Genomic DNA, 22,657 nt, shown 5'->3' on the forward strand with positions numbered 1-22,657 from the left:
AGAAAACGTGCAAATTTCCATAGCCGTTGATGATTTGGGGCTGTATCTTAGGCAAAAGCATTGTGGAGATGACTGTCATTACACCTTCAATGAATGCACAAGTTAACAGTCACACTTTGGACCTTTTTTTTTTCAACTCACATAACCACTGCGTGAGTCTTGCTAGGATCTTTTCTAAGCTGTCCTTTCTCTTTGATGAATCAGAAAAACAGACTCAGAAGAATGGAATTAGCACTTTTCCCCCTTTAGATTCTTGAGGGGATGTTGCAGAACGTTCCGAATATGTTGGCGATGTTCCTGAATGTAAAAAAAGTAAAAAATTAAAAGATCATCAAGATAGACAAACCAAAGTTTGAGCATGTATATCACTTAAAACATCATTGATGAGGTTCTGAAATACAACAGCGGCATTAGTCAAACTGAAGGGCAGACCTAAATATTCAAAATGCCCAAGTGCAGTTTTCCATTCATCCCCTTTCCTGATTGTAACCTAATGATCGGCACTGTGGAGATTTAACTTGGTGGCAGCTTGTAAAGGAGCCGAATTGAACAAAGGTCGGGGGTACTTGTTAATCGTGATTTCATTAAGTCCTCTGTATTCTACACCAGGTCTCAATGTCTTATGTTTCTTCTCAATCAAGAAGAAGCCAGCTCCCACGGGAGACGTAGATGGACGGATTAAGTCCCGCATTTAAGGCACTGGAGATATACTTCTTTAAGGCATAGTCTGTTGCCTGACCGGTCTGGTGGTCAGAGAGGTACCGCCGCTATTGAATCGACGCACCTGAAAACCTGGATTCACCCCCACTCACCCATTTTTAATAGCACAGCCACATTATGCAGCAAATATGCAGGCGCATACATGCTTACATCTTACATTTTATATTGCATTCTGTACTGTGTACAATTGATTTTTCCAATTATTTTTGTGCATGCAAATACTTTGTTTTTCTACTTTCTTCCTTTCAAAATTTTTGCTGCTCTCATTTGCGAATTTCTCCATTATGAGACATATAAAGGCGTTCTTATCTTCTCCACTGGTGCAATTCCGAATGGTCTTTCCGTAAACACCCATGACAGTAATATGAGTGTATTTCGAACAGTGATGGATGAGAGTCATTTTCCCGTGATGGCGCAAGTACGGCTGAGCAGCCCTGCTTGACACAGACGATCATATTGGTTAAAAAGGACACTTTAATGAGCTGCTTCCTGTGTTAAGTGCCGCACGCAGTCGCCTGGCTGACCCCGGGCCGCGCTTTCTCCCGCACAGGCTGCACTCGTACCGTTGCCTGACAGAGACCAGACTGCCACGGAGACAGCTCATTAGCCAACTAATGAGAATCACATCAGCCAACACATTGACTTCTTACAGCGTCTCTCTGTCAACGTATTTGTGGACAGGACAGAACATTGGCTGCTAGTATGTGCCTGAAATCGGCAGTAATTAAAATGGAATTTTCTGTTCATCTCACCGTAAGCTCCATTCATCAGCGAAAAGCGGTTTAGCAGCAATGGTCAATATAAACGTCTACAACCATTTGTTACGTTCAAGTCCAGGGGGATCGAATCCGAGACCCGCAAGACACAGGCCAGATCACGCCATCATTTTGTGTGGCTGATGAAAGCTTGCTGTTTTTGCTTGACTTCTGTTCAAAACTAGTAATTAAAATTACTAGTCAGTAAAATGTGAAAAACAAGTGTAAATAGAACAGCAATTTATCCATTTTGTATTTATATTGCACTTAATTGAACGGTGTTTGTTTGTTTTTTCTTCTTTCTACCCACATTCTTGCTGCTGGAGGCTGTAAATTTCCCCAGTGTGGGACAAATAAAGGATATCTTATTAAAATGATATACACAACTGCAGGGGCAATTACCCAATTTAATCTACCTCCTAATGCCACCACTATGGCACAATTACAGAAACCATGTAACGACTGTGTTCATGGCACGAGAGAACCCCTAAGGTGACATGGAAGGAAGAAAAAAAACGCGTTCCCTCGCAAAGATTGCGAGATAACGCAAACTTTTTTTTTTTTTAATGCGCTTCATGTTTTCCCGGGTCATCTTTTCCTGGTAACTGAAAACAACAAACATAAAGTGTTTTCATTCGTTGGCGAGTTTAATATGATTTTACAGTACTTTGAAATTGGCTTTAAATACAAAGACATTAAATCTGTTCTTGAGCTTGAATACAGTTTCCATCCTCCATGATTCTCTCCTTCCCCGAAGTCGTGTCGTCTCTCAATCTACTGCGCAAGAGAGTCTATAGTAGCCAAGCTGACCTGGAAGTACACGAACGCGCATTTTAAAAAAAAGAAAATTTTAAAAAGCATCCCCTTGTAAAAACAAACAAACAAAAAAGGTTTGCGTTATCTCTCTATCTTTGCTGAGAAATGCACAGTTGTTGTTTTTTTTCTTCCATGTCACCTTTAGGGCGCTGTATGGCACAGTCCCGCGGATGCAGCTGCCGCTAGACCATTTTAGATCCAATACATGACAAAAACATACATTTAAATGAAATACTGTGTAAATAATGCATGTGGCATGGTTGTCCGTGTGTCTTGCACATTCCGCTTCACAATGCAGAGGTTGTGGGTTCCAATCCGGCTCCGGAGTTTGCATGTTCTCCCCATGCCTGTATGGGTTTTCTCCGGGTATCGGTACTCCGGTTTCCTCCCACATAACAAAAAAAAACATGCATGGGAAATAATGCAACACTCTAAATTGTCCCTAGGTGTGACTGTGAGTGTGAATGGATATTTTCTTTGTGTTCCTGCGGATGGCTGGCAACCAGTTCAAAGCTGCCAACCAGTTCAGCGTCTACCCCCGCCTACTGCCCGAAGATAGGTGGGATAAGCTCCAGCACGTCTGCGACTCTCGTGGGGATAAGCAGATCAGATATGGATGGATGCAACAGGCATTGGCTTAATGAAATCATGACACATGACGAATCTATTTTGATCAAATTTTACTTTCTATCGATATATAATCGCTGTAAAATTCTTTTCAAAAGATCAAGGCATTAATGCATGACAAAGACTTTACGCAGCACGGTGTGCAGATCCATTAAGCTGTTATTACACGCTCTTGCCACTCGAAGACGCTGTTTCCCTATTATATCAACCGTTAGTAAGCCTTACATACCTGTATACGGGTTTGCAGTACACTTGAGGACAAAATTGTTGGTTCCCCGTTGTAACTAAAAAAAAAAGAAAAACTACAGCTGTCACCGAAAAAATGGAATCTGTTAAAAGTAACACTAAATACAAATGTAAGGATAATTAACCAACGAAACTCAGCCATTGCGTTAGAATTGTGGTTCAACAAGATTAACAAACCCATGACACAGGCCTAGAAAAAAATGATGGTACACTTAAATTAATATGTTGTTGCGCATCCTTTAAAAGCAATCGTGATTTGTGTAAGTTTAAATCGAACCTTTGCACTTCATGAGCAAACCTCTCCAGTTGTCTCAGGTTTGAAGGGTGCTTCCAACACACCATGATTCAGCTTGTTGTGCAGATGTTCAATAGGGTTTAAATCAGGCTTCATGCGGTAAAGGGCCACTTCAGAATAATCTGTTTTGCTCTAAATCAGTAGTTCTTAACCTTGTTAGAGGTAATGAACCCAATCAGTTCACATGCACATCCAGCGAACCCTTGATTAGTGAAAAATATCAACTTTTTTTTTTTACAAATTCAAGACGTGAAAAAATAAACACAATTCATATAAGTATAAAGTATGAATTGTTTTAATTGTCCACAAAATCAACCAGCCAGTGATGGCCAAGTCATAACTGACATGTTGAGTCGGGTGGGTCTTAACCTCCATGGCAAAGGGTCTGTTGAACCCCTGAGACCGATTCATCCAACCCCTGGGGTTCGATTGAACCCAGGTTAAGAACCACTGCTCTGAACCATTCTTTGGTGTTTTTAGCTATGCGTTTTGGGTCATTCTCGTGTTGCAAGACCCATGACCTGTGACCAAGACCAAGCTTTCTGACACTGGGCAGCACATTTCTCTCTAGAAATCCCCCGATAGTCTTGAGATTTCATTTTACCCAGCACAGATTCAGGAGGCCCTCTTCCAAATTTAGCAAAGCAAGTCCCCGAGGATAACAGAGCCTCCTCCATGTTTCACATGAATAGAGACCGTATTCTTTTCTTGGTACTGTAAATTATATTTTCAATAGTCTGCAGCATTGATCTTATGTTGTGTTTGGTTAATTTACCATGTCTGTGTGCCCTTCTTATCGTAACGTAGTCACTGAGGTGGAATTGCTCAAAGTGTTTTAAGTTAAACACGGCAGTGGTTCGAACAGAATTAAGCCTTATGAAATCGGCGTTTCATATGATAACATAATATGAATTATATAAATGCACGTACAGTTGGAATATTTATTCATTTTTAAAAAGTGTTTCATTTTGCACAGGATTTGAGGTATGACGTTTTGATTTGGGTGGTAATAATGCCGTTGTTCCAAATGCTTTCTTTATGAGAAAAAAACATATTCACGTGGCGTACGGTCTGCTGCCGAAACTTTAAAAGTTTAACTGTCAATGTAGTGATGGCAAAATTGCAACAGAGTAAAAAATGTCGCTCGCCGAGATGTGCGGAAATGACACAGGCGCGCGCAGTGTGACGTCACAATACGTCACGCAAGAAACCACGGGAGTGGACGGACGGACAGTGGGAAATCATGGTCAACAACGGTGTCAACCGTTATACGCGGTGACATTGTGCAAACACGTCCGCTCAGGATTGCTCTCACTTGTGAAGGTGAGCGTTTAACGACATGGACACTTGATTTCTCTTTTCTTACTGGAACTGTTCCGTCAAATTAGCAATAGCTTTAGCAGGACGAGGTATTGGTCCTCGCAAACACCGTCGCGTCACTCAAATTCACACATCGTACACAAACTGGCCGATCCATTTGACACTTGTCTGGGCATGAAAACAAGAAATTTATCATGCGTGGGTCTGCAAGTAGCCGCTTTCCGCGCTGCAGGATTTGCTGGTGTGTTTTGGTTCAAGGGTCGTCGGGCGAAGGAATGCGGAAGTAGAGTGGGACGTCCAGCTGACGAATCGGCGTCACATCGCCTCTCCTGCAATGAGTCAGTGACACATGATGCCATCACACGCCGCCTGCTCTGTCACTGTGCTGGCGTCCGCAACAACATTGACAACTTAACGGCTTCTTCGATGACATGATGTGCCACGTCTCTGTTTCATCGCCAGCAATGTTCGGCCATGTGTCCACACAAGTCACACATGTCACCCCACGGATCACCGTTTCCCCACGCCTCTTTGTTTGTTTGGTCACAGATCTGTGGTAGACGGACTACAAAAGAAAATGAAAGATGTAGCTCGGTCTAAAAAGCACCCTGGAACAGTAAACAGGTGAGGGGGGAAAATGATTTATCATATGATGATTAAGTCAAATAGAATCAATAATTATAAACAGTACTCACAAAAAATAGTTATATTGGCCTTTCGGGTTAAATTTCAGGATGAACTAAAAATAGATGTTACTCAATTTTAATCTAAATGTTTGAATGTGCATGTCCAACTACTTGCACGACTGGCTAAAATGTATCTTCTTGATGCATTTCTGGGTTCAGTGGGAATTTTTTATTTAGTCCTCTTTCATGTTATTTACCTTTGAACACACAGTGGGTGATCAAGGACATCAAAGTGCCGTCTCTCTCCCACCTTTAAAAATGCAATCCTGCAAAATAATCTACATTTTTTTTTATTTCAATCGATGAACCTGTAATCTGATTTCAAGTTTTTTTTTCTGTAACTGTAACGGAGTGTAGTTTAAAAAAAAAAAGTATCCTGAGTTCGTAATGCCGGTACCGACATATATTTCATTCCTTCCCGTGCCTACCTACAGGTTGACACAAGAACACAGAATGAATGAGTCACAGAAAGGCAAAGAAGTGGACCTCCTTGGAAATGTCTTGGTGGCTTCATGGATAAAACACCGGCTGTGAATTTTACAGCAAAGCTCCTTAAGACGCAAAAACAATTTGTGAAATGTACTGAAAGAGTGAAAAGTGTGACATATACATTCAATAATTTAGAGAAGGTCAAAGTAAGGTCACCTGTAAAGGTTGTAGTGCATTTTAGGGTCATCCTGAAATTTCCCCCGAAGGCATAACATCTCAAAATGGTTGTGAGTAGTTATTCTGATGTATCGCAGTGTTTGATTGACAGCACATAATGACGATTTTTGTCTTGAAGGCTATGAATTCCTCCAAGTGTGAGGAAGCCCCAGATGAAAAAATGCTTGAAAAAGGTAAACATTATTTCAAAACTTGAATGTGTCAGTCAAGTCTCAAATATTGAATAATGTATGACATTAATTATCAATCTGGGCTACGCACATAACAATCAGGCCATGTCACATCACGGATGCCGTGGATTCACATTTTTGTTGCATTTGTTTTTGCAATGTGAACATATTGTATATATTAAAATATCTGAACTATGTCACCACCTGCTTTTTTTGACGGGGAATGAAAGGAGATATTTTTATTTGAGGTGTGTTTCTAATTGTAGTCAGCAATTAATTGGGGCATGGAGACATTTATATTGGGGACCTTCGTTTTATTTTTTTTATATCCTTTTTTTTCCAGTAGATTGACGTTCATAACATATCATTGTTTTTCAGTGTGGTTGAAGATAAGAAGGCATGATAATCTTATTTTGGCAGAACACAAGCATGGTAAAAAAGACGAGACTGAGGATTTTGCCTTTTGCGAGGCACCCGAAGAGCGTGAAGGGGACTCTCATGGGACCGCCGAGCCCGGTAAACGAACTTGTTCAGAAATGGAACCAGACTCCAAACAGTTCTCAAGCGGCAAGAGAGTCAAAGTTGCAGAAGAGGTGAGGGTTGTTTTTTTTTATTTCCACAGATGATTCAATCAGATTGTTAATATAGGACACCCGATTAAAAAAAAATACATGCTCTTGCTCACAAAGTGCCATCCCCATTTTACCTCAAAACACACCGCTTCACAATTTGTTGATCAACATTAAAGGCAACACAAACACCTCGGGTGGTTTGACTTTATTTATTCTGAGTTCAAATCAAATTTATTTCCCACAGAAAATCAAGTCGCTTCAATGCATCCATTCCAAGATGAAATTCATCCATCACCCCCTCCTTCATACATTCCCTTGTTTCACCGTCTTCATTGTTTATGTCTTGTGACCTGTTGTAACTGTCATACGCTTGTGCAGGAGTTTTTTGCCCAACTCAAATTATCCTCAAAATGAGGGTAGTTCGAGCGTGGGGGTTTTTTTCTCCCCCTCTCCCTCCCTTGTGGTTTCTTTCTGACTTCCGGGTTGAGTGAACGCTGGCGCGTTTTGGCTGCCGCTGCTCAAACCGTATTGTTTTGTGTTTTTTTGTTATTGTAAAGTGTCCTTGGGTGTCTTGAAAGGGGCTTGTAAATAAAATTTATTATTATTATTAAATTGGAACCGTCTTTAAACCTTTGTTTGCGATGCAGGCGTAGTCGCTCCGCATTAGGACAAAACGTACTGCGGCTCACTCTGCATTGTGAAGTCGGTTCTTTGATTATTGTTCTGTGCGTCAGTGTGACCAATTTGCATAAAAGGCCAAGCCAACTCGATGCTGTGCTAGCTTGCACTACCCGAGGTCCTTTGACGGCGGTCATGTGCACGGAGTTCACCGGCAGTCTGAGAAGCAGATCACAGTTCGATGAAAACAGCTCGCTCTCATGCTACACTCATGACTTTACTTCTCAAGTTAGGAATGTGTGGGAAAAGATTGATTTGTGATGTTTCTGGCAGATATTTGCTTCATATTATGGTTCAGGGCAATATTCACTTTTAACGGTAATGTTTACAAATTATGGGCGGCCCGGTGTTCTAGTTGTTAGCACGTCAACCTCACGGTGCAGAGGTCCTGGGTTCGAACCCGGCTCCGGCCTTCTTGTCTGGAGTTTGCGTGTTCCTGCGTGGGTTTTCTCCGGGTACTCCGGTTTCCTCCCACATTCCAAAAACATGTATGGCAGGCTGGTTGAATACTCAAAAATTGTCCCTAGGTGTGAGTGTGAGCGCGGATGGTTGTTCGTCTCTTTGTGCCCTGCGATTGGCTGGCAACCGGTTCAGGGTGTCCCCCGCCTACTGCCCGAAGACGGCTGGGATAGGCTCCAGCACCCCCCGCGACCCTAGTGAGGATCAAGCGGTTCGGAAAATAGATGGATGTTTACAAATTATGTTTAAAAAAAAACAAAACAAGGAGTTTAGGGAGGATGGGTGCCTGAGTGATATGAATGTCACAGTTTTCTTTTTTTAACAATTCTGAACCGATTTGGTTTGCGTGACCTATCCAGATGCCGCTTCTGATTAGTGAACTTTGGGGCAGAAGAGCACTTTAAAAACAAACAGCTTTGATGATCACAAAATGGCCTCGTCCGAGACGAGGCTTTTGATCAATGGTTCAGCCCGAGTTGTCAGGTCTGAAATATTGCCCTAATTGCGTCCGCATTTTGTTATTCCCTCTAGATGAAGCGGCAGTTAGCAGATGAGAGCAGCAGACATGAGCCTCTGTGTCTCAGCACGAGCGGAGAGACGAGAGACAACCTCCATGGCAAATCCAGAATTTCCTACAGAAAGCCTCTCTTCAGTATCTCCCACAGAATCTTAGAGAAGAAGAACATGCAGAATGTCGAGCAGCAAGCGGGTCAAGTTTCTGGAAATCTGCACAACTCCAGCGGCCACTTCTCCTCCACTCTCCCGAGTCCCCAGGAAAATGGCTTTTCGGAGTTTTTTCCAAGCACGGACAATTCAGGCCAAACGTGGTCAAAGGACTCAAGCATTTCCCCTTTAATCGAAAAGATGTTTTTCATTCTCAATAGTCTCAGTTCCAGCATGACTCAGCTGCACAGCAAGGTGGACCTCTTAAGTCTGGAAGTCATGCGGATCAAGAAGCAGATCAAACCGGCGCAGATGGTGGCCGAGTTCCAGCCGCCGCCGGAATATTTGCTGACAAGCGAAGAGTTGAATCCTCTCATGAGGCAGACGTCCAACGCGGGAGAGCTCGGTTGTCGCTTGCTGGTGCATCTCTTCCCAGAGCTGTTCAAAGCCCGGGATTGCTCCCATGACTGCGTGGCCACCAAGCGATCGCTGGAGTCTCTCCATTTGCAGCTGATCCGCAACTACGTGGAGGCGTGCTATCCCTCAGTCAGGAACAACGCTGTATGGAAGGGAGAGTGCCTCCCTCAGATTAATGACTTTTTTAATCGCTTTTGGGCCCACAGAGACATGGAAAGCACCCGGTTGCTCAGGAAGCAGACAACGGCGGGAGACGCAATCAAAGCGGAGCGTTCTCCGAGTTACCGTTTGGAAAACGAGCAAGGTCGCGGGGAGCATTTCTCTCGAGACAACGAGCAGGGCAGCTTGGCGGGAATGTTCAACGACCAAGCCGCACAGGACCTGGATGAGCTCTCGTCCCCCGAAGACTTTGTCATTTTCCTGATGCGTCGACTGTTCCCCGAGCTCTTTGAAGAGGGGACGAGAGCGCCAGAGGGCTCAAACTGTTTGAACGGTGTCGCCCAGCAGATTCTCGACTCGGACAGGATGGAAATCATCAGAAAGTATATGGAAACCAATTTTCCAGATGTGCCCGAGGAGAGCTGGCTTCAGGTGTGCCTTCAGCATATGGATGATGCCTTCGATGGTCCTCCCAGCAACGGCAATGCGAGTGAAGCCGAGAACCTCAACGACGAACGCTATGACCTGGCCGGCATGTCCGAGGACATTTCCGTCCTGAAGCTTCCGGAGATGTGCGACAATGAAAGGCCCTCGCGCAAGCCCAAAAAGTCGCTGCTGTCACCCGTCGATTTTGACACGCTGGAGATCCCCAAACCGGATTTTAACGTTCCCCAGGAGTTTCTTTTGTCCAAGGAGCAGCTGAAGTGTAACTACGAATGTAGTTTGTCCATTGGGAACTTTGCCTCCCGGCTGCTGGTGCTCATGTTCCCTGAGCTCTTCACCCACGAGAACACGCGCAAGCTGTACAACTGCAGCGGTTCCTTGGGGAAAAAGCAGCTGGATCCCCAACGGGTGAACCTGATCCGCCATTACGTGCAGTTGGTCTACCCGCGAGCCAGGAACGACCGAGTGTGGATGCTGGAGTTTGTGGGGAAACTTGACGAGAGGTGCCGGAGACGCGACACGGAGCAGAGGAGATCCTACCTGCAGCATCGCAAAGGCGACGCTCACGATGCAGAGCAGGAATTCTTCCTCAACCAGATCCACCCAGACGGCATGAGGGAGGATCCGGATATTCCCGCGTTACCGCCTGAGAAGAGCACGAAAGACTTTTGCAAAATCCCCCTGGATGAACTGATCGTTTCACAACCAGACTTCCCGGTTCCGCCAGCGTACCTGCTCTCCGACGCGGAGGTACGGGAAATAGTGCAGCAGAGCCTCTCGGTTGGAAACTTTGCCGCCCGACTGTTGGTGCGCCTCTTCCCTGAGCTCTTCACCCAGGAGAACCTGCGCCTGCAGTACAACCATTCCGGGGCCTGCAACAAGAAACAGCTGGACCCCGCGCGCCTCAGACTGATCCGTCACTATGTGGAAACGGTGTACCCTGTGGACAAGATGGAGGAAGTGTGGCACTACGAGTGCGTGCCGAGCATCGATGAACGCTGCAGGCGCCCCAATCGGAAAAAGTGTGACATTCTGAAGAAGGCCAAAAGGTCAAATTCTGTGTTATAGTGTCTGTCTCTCTCTCTCACACCCCCACACCCACATTTTTGCACAGCATATAAGCTTAACTTTACAAACCTGTCCTTTTTAGGATCAAGCCAACCTGTCTGGTGTTTCTTCCGTACAACTCCTCGTCCCGCTCCGGGCTCCAGATGTATGACAAAAGCGTCTATTTAAGCCAAAACTTGTCATAGCTTATTTAACATTGCCGTAGCCTTCAACAATAAGAAAAGTTGTTTATAGTATAGTTTCCTAAAAGAGCAGAAATCTCACTGACTGATGTTGGATTATATCGCCGGTTTTAATGACGTGCTGTTATTAAGCCTTGTTATAGAGGTTTATATTACAGGAAAAAAAATGTTTAACACGACAGTGGTTCAGCACCTATTTCGAATAAAATCACATGACACTTTGGGACTTTTACTCTTGATTCGTTCCTGTTCAGCTCTAAGGTAAGGGACTGTATTAACACTGATAAACTGTCTTTTTTGGGGGGAGATGCTGTGCCAGTTTGTTTTGGCAAGGGAGAATTATTAACTCATTCGGTACCAGCCAATTCTAGACCAAATCTGAAAAGACGTTTAAAAACGTCTTTGGGAGTGAATGAGTTAAATGGGAAGTCAAGTCAAAAACTTTCTTTACAAGATATTCTATGTGCTTGCCACTAGTGTTAAACGCGGCATTCTGATTAATATTGACATTGTGGAAAATGGGAAAACGAACGCAGTCATTTTTAGCCGTCTCCGGGGGTGTTCATTTCGTCCCTTGCTCTTGACCGAGCATGACATAAAAGAGACGACAGGCTTAGGAAACAACCATCACGTGTTCTGGATTTGGTCTTGTGACATTCACAAGATGAGATTCTGACATCACTGGCACCGTCATGTCATTTAGAGTCAATGGCAAGTGGTCTTCCCGGATGGATTTTGCTGCTTACCAGTCATTCATATTCCACAAATGCAACATTCATCCAAATGCTGATTTTAAACTAGTCGGGGGTGCACAGAAATGTCTTGTAAATATATACCGGTAGATGTTTTACCTGAACTAATGAACCTTTCAATGGTACGATTTTGCCCTGCCGGCGAATTCATCTTACATGAACGGGTTTTAGTGAACATTTCCATCAAAAAACAGTTGGAAGTGGGTAGACTCGTTCAAGTCATCAAACTATGCAGAATTCATCCAAGTGCACATTTATTGCACAGCAGAAACATGTTTTTTCCATGTCTGGAATCAGAACGGTTGATCGATCTTCCCAGGTGGCCGCATCACACTCTTGTGGACACATCGCAGAGGATGTCATGTGAACAATGTAGCATGTCCATGTAGTGCCTTAACTGGCCGATGTTTTTAACAACTGCAACGTTTATGAACTTCAAGGCTTGAAGGCCTCTTCCTTGGGTAGTGTCATAAACTTCCAGCGCCTTAAAGAAACTTTGTACTTTTCTGTGTTAGTGGATTCACCCAAAACCTTTTTCAGGATAACTCTCATTAAAGTCACAGTGTTGGTATCTTGGTTTTCTGATATCACCAGGTCCAAAGTGTCCCCAACTCTCACCTAAATATAGAACATGATTGTCAATGTACGGTACAAGAAATGTGTGGAATTAGTTGTAGGGATATACTCACGGTTTTACTTTTCTTGATAAGCTTTTGTCCATTTAGTCTGAGCTGGTTGCTGTAGAAGCTATCTTCAATTTTGCTGTTGGAAAGACAAAAGATCATCAGATGGATGGAACAGTATTTCAAGTCTTTGATTCCTGACGACTTCCCCCCCGCCCCAAACATGTTACTCTCAACAAAATCGCGGCATTTTACTTCAGCCCAGACCGCAAGAAAACATGTGACATTCTATGAGAAACAATTGCACAATCTAAGGCACGGGTCATCAACCTTTTTGAAACCGAGGGCAACTTCTTTGATATTACTGATTATTGTTAAGGGCTACCGGTTTGATAGAAACTTCTGAAGTCACACATTTGTTCAAATTACCTATCATTCATGTTATTATTAGATGATACAGTAGACACACACAGACCAGTATGTTGTTTTTGTTTGTTGGATGGCTGCTGAAGTTGAGGATGAGGAGAGAGGAGCGTTGGCGCAGAGCGCCGATGCGTATTTGGAACCAAGAGTCGCCGCTTGGAATTGAAATGGATTTCCATGGGACAGGAGAAGTGAACCAATCTCTTTTTTCGTCAATGGGTGCTACAGCTTCTTGTTGACTTTGAAACTTAGCTTGTAGCCGATGTGTGCACATTTCGAGCATGACATCTCTGATCCACTGGTGAAAGGACACTTTGATTCACTCCTCTTTCATCTCAAACTGCTGACGGAAAAGTGGTTAGGACTGCACGACTGTCCGTGTTTTATGTTATGTGTTGTGTTTATTATTTTACTTTAACTGTTTTGTTAAGCGCTTTGTTACAGCTGCCGCTGTTGTAAAAGCGCTATATAAATCAGCATGTATTGTATTGTATTGTATTGTATTGTATTGTATTGTATTGTTGTGTTTGTTTGGGGGGGGGGGGTGGTCATGCCGGTCTTGATATTGACAAAATAAAACAACCAAGATTCAAACAGCCAAACCTTCACTCACTGGACTTCACTGACCCGCTCTCTAAACTGAGCCACGGCTGCCTAGCAGGGCCGCCTTGTTGCTGGGACCCTGGCAGCAGCTGGTAACAACTAGTGACCAGCTAGTTTTCCTGGTGTCACCGGCTATCAGCAGTGCAACAACAGCATTTTGGTCTTGCCGAGTGGCTGTGGTTGAGTTGGTAGAGTGGGTTACCCAGTGACCGAAGATTCGCATGTTTGAATCTTGGCTCCTTTCATTGTGCTTTTACCGCTGGTGACAGCAGCAAGAACAGCATGCTGCTGTTGCGCTACTCAGAGCTGGTGAAACAAGCAAGAAAACAACAAATCCATACTGGTCTATGTTTTTTTTTTTAGCGGGGTACAAACATATTAGTTGTCAACATATCAGGTAGAGGTTTTGTTACGTGTCCCTAATCTGTGAGACTTACTTGCGCGCCATGTCCAAGCCAGCTCTTAAAATGACATCATAACGGAAGGACTGCACATATTTCTCAATGTCTTTATAGTCTTTTGGCATATTTGGCTCCTCGTCCACTTCATCCTCAGAATCGCTGCTCTCAGTGTCTTCCTCTTCCTCATGCGTTGGCTTAGCAGCACCTTTTTTCTTGTTGCTTTTGAACCGCAGCTGATGGACAGACCACGTCCTGACGGCATCCCTGCTGCAGAGAGCCGGCCCGTGGCAGCCCAGTGTGGGATAAGCGGAGCAGCCCCACAACTGTCGTGTATGGATAGTTCTGGGACACCATTCAGTCTGTGCAGGTCCATATCCAACAGCCAGTAGATGGCGCGGGTTCAGCCTTCCCAGCTGCCTCATGGCAAGAGCTTGTACCACCAAACTGTGCATGTTGGAGCCCCAACCAGTCACTACAATCCAGTGTTATTAAGTTAATGAAAAGGAACAAAATAGAGCAAATACACTTGAAAAATAATGTTCTTTAACTGACATAAAAAAACATCTCTGTCGTCCTTCACGGGATCTCGCGAGATTAACCTAACCTATTCGTTATTATAATTGGCACAAACGTCAGATTAAAAAACGGTTCTCTAAAATATGAATGAAGTGTTGAACGAACACTCGAACGTGTTGTCGTGCGTTGTCTTCAAGTCCAGCGAATATGCACGCATTATTTGAAAACAATCGACAGACGGCAACGGCCAAGGGGGGAGGGGGGGTCCTTCAAATTTTCACCAGAACAGCGATTACTGAACATCCTATTTCACTTTGCTGTTAAATCCTAGTGCTACAACGTTATAACTTTGCAGTAAAAGGAAGCACGCGTGTCGTCACTCACCTAGAGAATAACCTCGCATAGCTTGTGGTGCTTGTTGTCGTCTGACTGTTTTTGTGTTGTCACATCAGCTGTCTGACAGCAGTGCTGCCACCTACCGTTGAGGAATGTATGGCACATGTTAAACATGTTCAAGGCGAGTGCAATTGTATAAATGATCTGGGGTTTGTGCATTTGGGATGAAATGCATAATAACGCTACAACAATCTATAAATGCCGAGTGGGCTGAAATAAATTTATGCCGGGGGCGTGTCCAACCACGGAGACGCCATTGATTCCAGCATCGTCACGTGCATGATAGATTGCCTGAAGACTAAATTATCAATAAGTGTGGATGTGAATGATTGTTTTTTGGTTTCAAACAGCCCTGTGATTGGCAGGTGCAGTCCAGGGTGGGAAAGGCTTCAGTTTCCCAGTGATCCTGTCGATGGCAAGGTAAAATAATAATAATAATAATAATAATAATAATAAATGGCGGACACAACAGGTATCCAGTGATTAGCACGTCAGCTTCACAGTGCAGAGGTACCGGGTTCGATCCCTCCCTGTGTGGAGTTTGCATGTTCTCCCGGGCCTGCGTGGGTTTTCCCCGGGTACTCCGGTTTCCTCCCATATTCCAAAAACATGCATGGCAGGCTGATTGAACACTCGAAATTGTCCCTCGGTGTGAGTGTGAGCGTGGATGGTTGTTTGTCTTGTGTGTGCCCTGCGATTGGCTGGCAACCGATTCAGGGTGTCCCCCGCCTACTGCCCGGAGACAGCTGGGATAGGCTCCGGCACCCCCCGCGACCCTAGTGAGGATCAAGCGGTTCGGAAGATGAATGAATGAATGAATAATAATAAAGGACACAATACAAAGAGTTTAACTCATTCACTCCCAAATACATTTATATGTCGTTTCAGACTTCACACATTCAATCCCATGTACTTAGGTTTTCTTTTTTTCATAGCTTTTTTTTTCTTTCCAAGACTGTAAGTACATTTTTTTAAACGGGTCTGAAAATGGCTAGTACTGAATGATCTTAATTTTACCTCTGAGGCAGCTGCGCCTTGCCGATTTAAACACACATAGGCTTGTACTGACATTTATTGCAGAAACTGATTTCCAGCATAAGATAGAACTGCTTACATATTTTTAATATAATCACTTTTACCCAACAGTAATATGAAGAATAAGACAGCAATAATGTACTGTATATTTGTACAACAAGTAAGAAATTTGATTTGTTACATATGATGCAATACAGCAGTGGTCCTAAACCGTTTTTCCACCAGGGAGCATTTTTTCTCTTACTGGCAACCATTCGTCTACAGCAGGGTGCAGGTAGGTGGGTGCTGACGTATTCCCGGTCAGGATGTACGGTGTATGCTCCGGTACAACCTTGATATAACAAATATACCACACAAGACCTGGTATATGGGGGGGGGGGGGGGGCACTGCTATACATCTTGAATACGACATTACTGTATTTCCAACATACATCAACATTCAGCATCAGTACAAGTCATAGCCTTTTGTAATTTCAAGTGCATAATACTGGTTTGACTACACTGAAAATATTGACTATGTTCAACAGTTATGTTATACAAAAAAATCTAGATTATAAAATGGTGTACCAAGTGTCTAAACATATGTGCACTAACATATTTGCATTAATTGAAGTCAATTGCATTTGAAAGAGCTGGATAAACGTAGAGTGGAGATGTGGTATGATGCGTGAACTCCTTTTCCAATAGCTACATAAGTGACACGTGCTACGTAATGTACGCTGGTGGCTGACATTCAGCAATGTTTGTGAAATACACTGTGTTAGGACATAATTATGCAATCGCGGTCATGAATCTGGTGCCCTGATGATGATTTTTTTGCTGATAAATACAGACCGAGTGTCAGTGTTTGAAAGATCCAGTCGCGACGTTTGTAACCTCCTCATCATGTAAAATGTAAACCTCTGTCTGCAAGATTCATGCAGGTGATATTACAGTTGACAGGTCATTTTCAGATCGTGACAGTTGGTAGTAAAAAAAAAAAAGTATGCTTTAAGAGAATATCTTTCAACCAACATGATCAAAATCACCTTCAAAAATCAAGATCACTGTACGTGCATACATGTACTTTGTATACCATACTCAAAGTTTGCAAAATATAAACTGCCCACTAATTGATGATTCTTCTACAAGCAATTATGCGGGGAAAACAATTCAAATGAATTTCCGATATAAAGGTCAAACTGAGAGAGATACATGTTCCCCCTGTACTCCGGCTTCCTTCCAAATATCCAAAACATTCTTTTGAGGTCAACTCTATATTGTCCGTAGGTGCAAATGAGAGAGTGAAAGGCTTTTTTGTCTATTTGTGCCCAGTGATTCGCTGGCAATCAGTCAGGGGTGTTTTCCTGCATCTCACGAGGACATGCCCTATTGAAAATGAATAGATGGACAGATTATGAATGTAAACTAATAATAACAGTAAGCACGTATCGTGTGGAATAGATTCGTGTTTCGATCTGCTTCCTTTTATATGAATTAGTGCAACTAACATTCTTTATTTTAATTCCACTTGGGATGATTCTACTTGGGTTTTGCATTTATTGCTGTAGTTCGAAGTAGGTGAACCGTGAGCTAAAAATTTCATCAAACTTGCCAAGTAACTAGTCGCCGATGATGCACATATTTCAACTTTTAGACATGTCCATTTTTTTCTTTTTGTTTTTTTGCATGAGGTAACTGCAATGCCACTTTTATATATCGAGATTTTCAAAGCTATGGCAATGATGTGCAGTGTTAACAGTCTTTGTATGTGTGTAAGTTTCACATATCACGAATCGCTCTTATTGCTTTGCTAATTCACACATTCAGGATTTAGGCATTTGTGTATCACTCATGCAGCCAAGTGTTTGTATGCTACAGATATTCTCAATTTGTTTTTTGTTTTTTTGTTCATGCGGTCATAACGAAGTCTCCACACAAGAGCCGTTTCTGTGGAAGGACCTGTGGTTGTGGCAGTTCTCGCTGCAGTGGACGATGAGCAGCGGGTAGCACAGTGCGTCGTCGTAATCCGGTGGTTCTTCGTCGTCGTTGGTGAGGCGCTCCGACAGACAGCGGGTGTTTTCGCTGGGACTTTCCTGTTCGTCCAAGCTCCCGCTCCTCCAAAAGCAGCTTCTTTGTGATCCGTAGCGTCGCGCCAAGGAGAATCGGCTGCCGCTGAAGGGGATTCGGGAGCTGGCTCCCGTGCAGATGCTGAGGGCGCTTCTGGAGAACACTGAAGAGCAGCTGATGGCCCTGTGGCAGCGCTCACAATTCTGACGCATGCCACTAAAGCTGGAAGGGCACTGGGCTAGATCCATGAGGCCTGCCTCTGAGTAACTGGGCACCAACTGCTGGTTGGACCGAATGTGCCACTCCAATTCGGTGCTGTCGATAGTGTTTACACGAGGGATACGTCGCCAATACGGACGATCCTCACACGGCGTAACCGGAATGTAATCATGTCCGAAGAGTTTCTCGACACGATAGTGAACGTACGCGGTTCGATATTCTGTGAAAACCCGGAGAGGCCATGAGAAGGTGAGGAATGAGGCCAACCAGAAGACATAATGGGACAGATACCAAGGGTGGTGCTCTGGGTGAGACAGAGCCATGATATATTCCTTCAGCTCAACGTTTTTCAGGTGCATGCCCTCCCGGGCCTCCATGTAGTCATCGAGACCTTCGTTGTCGGTGAAAAACCTCGCTCGCTGTGTCAGGTACGAATTCTCCGATTCAACATTGGCGAAGCTGAAGCACTTGGTAAAACGCATCTTTGTGAGGGCGGACTTCTCCAGGCTTAGCAACTGCTTGGAGACATCTTTCACTCCGCAGTGACCGTAGTCAAATTCCGCTTCCGCCACGTGAGTGTTGACTCGCTCGTGGTAAACCTGGGTACTGGTGTACGCGTCCCCGTTCCGGTAGCGTGTGACTTGCCTGGTGCGACGCACATAGTGGTAGCTGATGGCCTTCCACCAGATGCAAGGTTTGGCTTGCTGCATTCTGTGGATTCGCTCGTAAATGCCATCCACGTCGACTTTGTGCTGCAGCTCGTTCTGCACGTGACAGTGCCAGCATTCCACCAGGTAGACCAAGTAGAGCATGGCCAGGAGGGCCAGAGGAATGTAAATGTAACCATCCGAGCAGGGACTGTCGTGGTACATCATGGATTTGCCTTTGAAAGCACTGTCAAAGGTGAGGCGGGTCACCTCGGTCACGTGACACCAAACCATGGCTCCCATGCAACTGTACATGAGAACGGACAAGAGAAGGCATTTCCAGAAACTCTCGCGACACAGTGACTTGCTCAGAGATTGCTTGAGGGGTTTTTGCTGCAGAGAAAGAAGAAAGAAGGAAATATATCAAAACTCTGACAAGGGTCTCCTTGGACTCCAAACACTTGGTCTCCAAACACGGTATCGTTTTGATTGTTGGTTCTTTGTTACGTTTCATTTCGTTTATTGTGATCTGCATTAGTTTTGGCAGGCTGCATCGCTATTCTTTCTGGAGTCCACTTACACAAAGTGTATCACACTTTAGAGTGTGATACACCTTTACAACAAAAAAGAAGACACAAAATAAAACAACAAAAATGACAACACCTTAAAACAATAACAACAAACATACATTCACAATATTTCCCAAGTGTAGACAAAAACACACCTCATAAATAGCGAGTTGGATAAATGTAAATCGGTATATATTAATTAATCCCAGTATTTTACATTTATAACCCCAAAAAGCTTACGGATTTGATCATCTCAGTTTAACATTTTACACTATGGGGCCTCAACCAACAGCAGCAGACAGACTGACTTAAAAAGCTCTTTCACTGGTAATATCTTAAACGGATGTCTATTATTTTCTTAAATTAACTTTTTTTTTTTTTACTGATTTCATTTATTACATTATCAATGTATTTAGCCCATGCTAATTTAACATCAACTCCTATCCCCGGAAATATGGTTTCTTGAAGTAATTCAAATGCCACGTTCATTCACATGGAATTGGTCAATTCAGTTTAGGCTCATTCATTAAAATTGTTGTTGTTCCAAGTAACACGCATTTTTTGTTTGTTAGCAGGAAATAAATAGGACACTGACAATTTCAATTCTTTGTCCAGACGTGGAACATAGCAAGCAAAAGACAAAAGGCAAAGCAAGGCAGCTTTATTTATACAGTATGGCATATTTCATACACAAGGAAACTGAATGTGCTTCACACAGCCAAGCATTTACAAACAGAACACTTAGCGACTTACAGAATCAAAGCAGAGAGAAGAAAAGTGGCTTATAAAAATGACAAAGAGGACATACATTGACAACATTTAAACACATGAAGAGAAGACTTAAAAAAAAACATTTAAAAGTGAATAAATAAGAGTATGTAAATTAAATATGTATGTCATAAAAATGTAATTTTCCCCAGTGTGGGACAAATAAAGGATATCTTATCTTATGTCTCCTAAATAACTAAAAGGGGGAAAAAAATGATGTATGATTGATGAGAAGACCTGAATCAAAATTATGGGGTGAGGAAAAAAAGCAAAGTTTGGAAGCTGGGTTAAAAAATATTTGCACTTCGGGCTGACTTCACTTTTGTTTGCAGTGTATATCCCTTTTGTGCGCAGCAAAAACAACTAAGAAAAATATCAATACAACTTTTTCTATAAATCTGGATTAAAATGCAGATCGCAAATCTCATTTCTTTTATAATGATTATATGATTTGTAATCCTACTGGCTGGACTGGGCCTATCGGAGAGAGAATTCATCTCAACGTGGGCCCAATTAGAAAAGGTCATGAGCAACCTGTCATGGTTGATGTGTTTGGGACCAACAGGTGGCTCAGTAGGGCTCCTCCTACAGCGGCATTGTTGGTCACTAGTATATTTTCTGTTAAAAGGACTCGCAGCCCGACCACTCAGTGTCAGCTCATTGTTTCTGTTGCTGTCACTGCTTCTGTTGGTCAGTGTTGTCTTACTGCCATGGATTTTTGTTTGTATTACTTTTTGAGGGGGGTCTGCAATAGGATTTTTTTTAAACTTTGGATTCTTGTTGTTTTCAGGTCTGTGTTCTGTATTTAGTTTACTCAGTGTTTTGCGAATACAATTTGTCAAGTTCACCCTGCACCTCCCTACAGCCTGCTTTATGGGGTCCTCCACCACCACAGTTTGTGACACAACCCCGTGGTCTGACTGGTATGATTCAAGGCTGACTGCTGCCTGTTGCTTGCGTAAATGCTATCCTGGTGCTAGAGAGAAGATGTCTAAGAAGCCACTGGTGAAGATATATAAACTGTGCTTTTGAGTAAACAAATGGACTCCCCACTCTCACAGCCACCCAGCATGTCATGTCTATGTTACTTTTCCACACCAGCCCTAAAATGAAAATGGTAGTGACGCTGTTATCTAATCTGGATGTTTTTGCAGTTACTCGCCTCATCTTCTCTTTCTGTATACAATTCTGACAGAAATCCCAGTTTCGTTTTGGATCAACCTCATGCCACATGTTATTGAAATGGTCTTATTGTTTCTGTTGAATAATGTTGTGTTTAATATTTGCATGTCTGTCACACAGCTCGGGGTCTGGGGTTCAACTCCAGCTTTCCTGTGTGGAGTTAATGCGTTCTCCCCATGCTTTATTTATTTATTTATTTATTTATTTGATACAGTAGCTAAACCGCCCAAGTCCCCCCTCCCAAAAAAAAAAGAAAATCCTCTCTACATGTACAGTACAACACGCACACACACACACACACACACACACTCACACATACTCACTACGGTATTTTGCAGTGACTACACAGTGCAGTTTTACGATGTGCACTGTTGGATTGAGCCGAGGCCCAAGATAAACAATATAAATGATGCAACAGGAGCGCCGTGTCAAGATGAAGTGATGGTGATGGATTTATTGAGAAATAAATGAACAAGTTAATGGGTTAACTACCAGGAACACACAACAAGAAAAATACTCATCCCCAAAAAATGGTTTGTTCAGTGTGTTTAAAGCTTTTTGATGTGTGTGATTTTGAAGATTTGTGAGAGGTTTACTTAATTTTTGTTACCACTTTTATTTCCATTGATTATCTTCACAAAAAAACCTAATCACACATCTATGTGAATTTATACATGTGATGCCTCATCAATGAGGTGACAGTGTTTTTAATTTTCAACATGTAACATTTTTTTGGGGCTGCTGCATTGGACATATGCTGCAACTCATATACAATGAGTTGTATATGTTGTACCTTGAGGCACACAAATCCTAGCATATCTCTAATGTTGACAGTGCAAATCTTTTTATACTCCACTCTATACTCTCCACTTTTTATATCCTATTGCGTTTTGGATAGTGGTGGTTTTCGCACACCCATTGAGAAGACAGTGTGGCAAAGCCCTATGAAAACACACGAGTCCACATTCGCATCGCAAGCCGTCCACGCATGCACATGGATTGGTTTACCTTCCCTGACACACAACAAGATGTATGCGTTAAGAAGATACCTCCTCCCTGGTGTCTTCTTCAAACACGACGGTGGTAGTAGTGGTGGTGGCGGTGTTGCTTTCGCTGGCAGTCGCAGCCGACGCTGGAGGGGACATGATGCCGATCGGCGATTGACGATGATGACGGGGCGTGGAGTACCTCGTTAATGCACACCCATCTTGACTGACAGCAGCTACAATTTGAGGTAAGCGAGAGAAGAAAAAAAGCTCAAGACGCCCGGAAGGACTTGGGAGACAACTCTGGGAATGCGGTGGCTCGAAGATGGATACGCGCGTGTGGGAAAGCCCGCATCCAAAACTACCACCCGCCCCTTTGCGACCCCTCTTTACGGTGTGCCGCAGCAACACGATAGAAAATCGGGGTTCCGAATATTATGCCACAAAGAGCATGACCTACACTTCCGGGTCGCGGCTTCTTTTATCAGACGACGTCGTTCGTGGCGTGTGTACGGTTGGCAGGGTTGCTCTCCATGGTGCTGAGG

The 22,657-nt window shown here is 43.4% G+C and overlaps 3 protein-coding genes and 1 long non-coding RNA gene across 7 annotated transcripts; 2 read left to right on the forward strand and 2 right to left on the reverse strand.

The window, feature by feature from the left end:
- Positions 1-4,680: 4,680 nt before the first annotated feature.
- Positions 4,681-11,018, forward strand: bend3 (BEN domain containing 3). 4 transcript variants are annotated; one of them, XM_052085706.1, is made up of 6 exons: positions 4,681-4,782; positions 5,038-5,117; positions 5,242-5,403; positions 6,250-6,304; positions 6,722-6,894; positions 8,542-11,018. In XM_052085706.1, exons 4-6 carry the CDS (start codon positions 6,253-6,255, stop codon positions 10,759-10,761), a joined length of 2,445 nt encoding a protein of 814 aa, XP_051941666.1. In that variant the 5' UTR covers positions 4,681-4,782; positions 5,038-5,117; positions 5,242-5,403; positions 6,250-6,252; the 3' UTR covers positions 10,762-11,018. The 4 variants fall into 4 exon arrangements, with proteins under 4 accessions (XP_051941666.1, XP_051941669.1, XP_051941667.1 ...); XM_052085709.1 differs by having other exon boundaries at positions 5,329-5,403; XM_052085707.1 differs by having other exon boundaries at positions 4,688-4,782; positions 5,012-5,117.
- A 23-nt stretch (positions 11,019-11,041) lies between these two features.
- On the forward strand, positions 11,042-11,677 carry LOC127614562 (uncharacterized). The gene is made up of 2 exons (XR_007966606.1): positions 11,042-11,297; positions 11,373-11,677. It is a non-coding gene; the product is annotated as an uncharacterized LOC127614562 (long non-coding RNA).
- A 250-nt stretch (positions 11,678-11,927) lies between these two features.
- On the reverse strand, positions 11,928-14,759 carry mtres1 (mitochondrial transcription rescue factor 1). The gene is made up of 4 exons (XM_052085870.1): positions 14,646-14,759; positions 13,782-14,217; positions 12,385-12,457; positions 11,928-12,313 (listed from the first exon to the last, which is right to left on the reverse strand). The coding sequence occupies exons 1-4, from the start codon at positions 14,662-14,664 to the stop codon at positions 12,131-12,133; spliced, it is 711 nt and encodes a 236-aa protein (XP_051941830.1). The 5' UTR covers positions 14,665-14,759; the 3' UTR covers positions 11,928-12,130.
- Positions 14,760-15,884: 1,125 nt separating this feature from the next.
- Positions 15,885-22,656, reverse strand: tmem151bb (transmembrane protein 151Bb). The gene is made up of 2 exons (XM_052085773.1): positions 22,176-22,656; positions 15,885-19,000 (listed from the first exon to the last, which is right to left on the reverse strand). Exons 1-2 carry the CDS (start codon positions 22,269-22,271, stop codon positions 17,591-17,593), a joined length of 1,506 nt encoding a protein of 501 aa, XP_051941733.1. The 5' UTR covers positions 22,272-22,656; the 3' UTR covers positions 15,885-17,590.
- Between the last annotated feature and the right edge of the window lies 1 nt (position 22,657).

This window comes from Hippocampus zosterae, chromosome 14 (genome assembly GCF_025434085.1).
Source record: "Hippocampus zosterae strain Florida chromosome 14, ASM2543408v3, whole genome shotgun sequence".
Classification (NCBI taxonomy): Eukaryota; Metazoa; Chordata; class Actinopteri; order Syngnathiformes; family Syngnathidae; genus Hippocampus; species Hippocampus zosterae.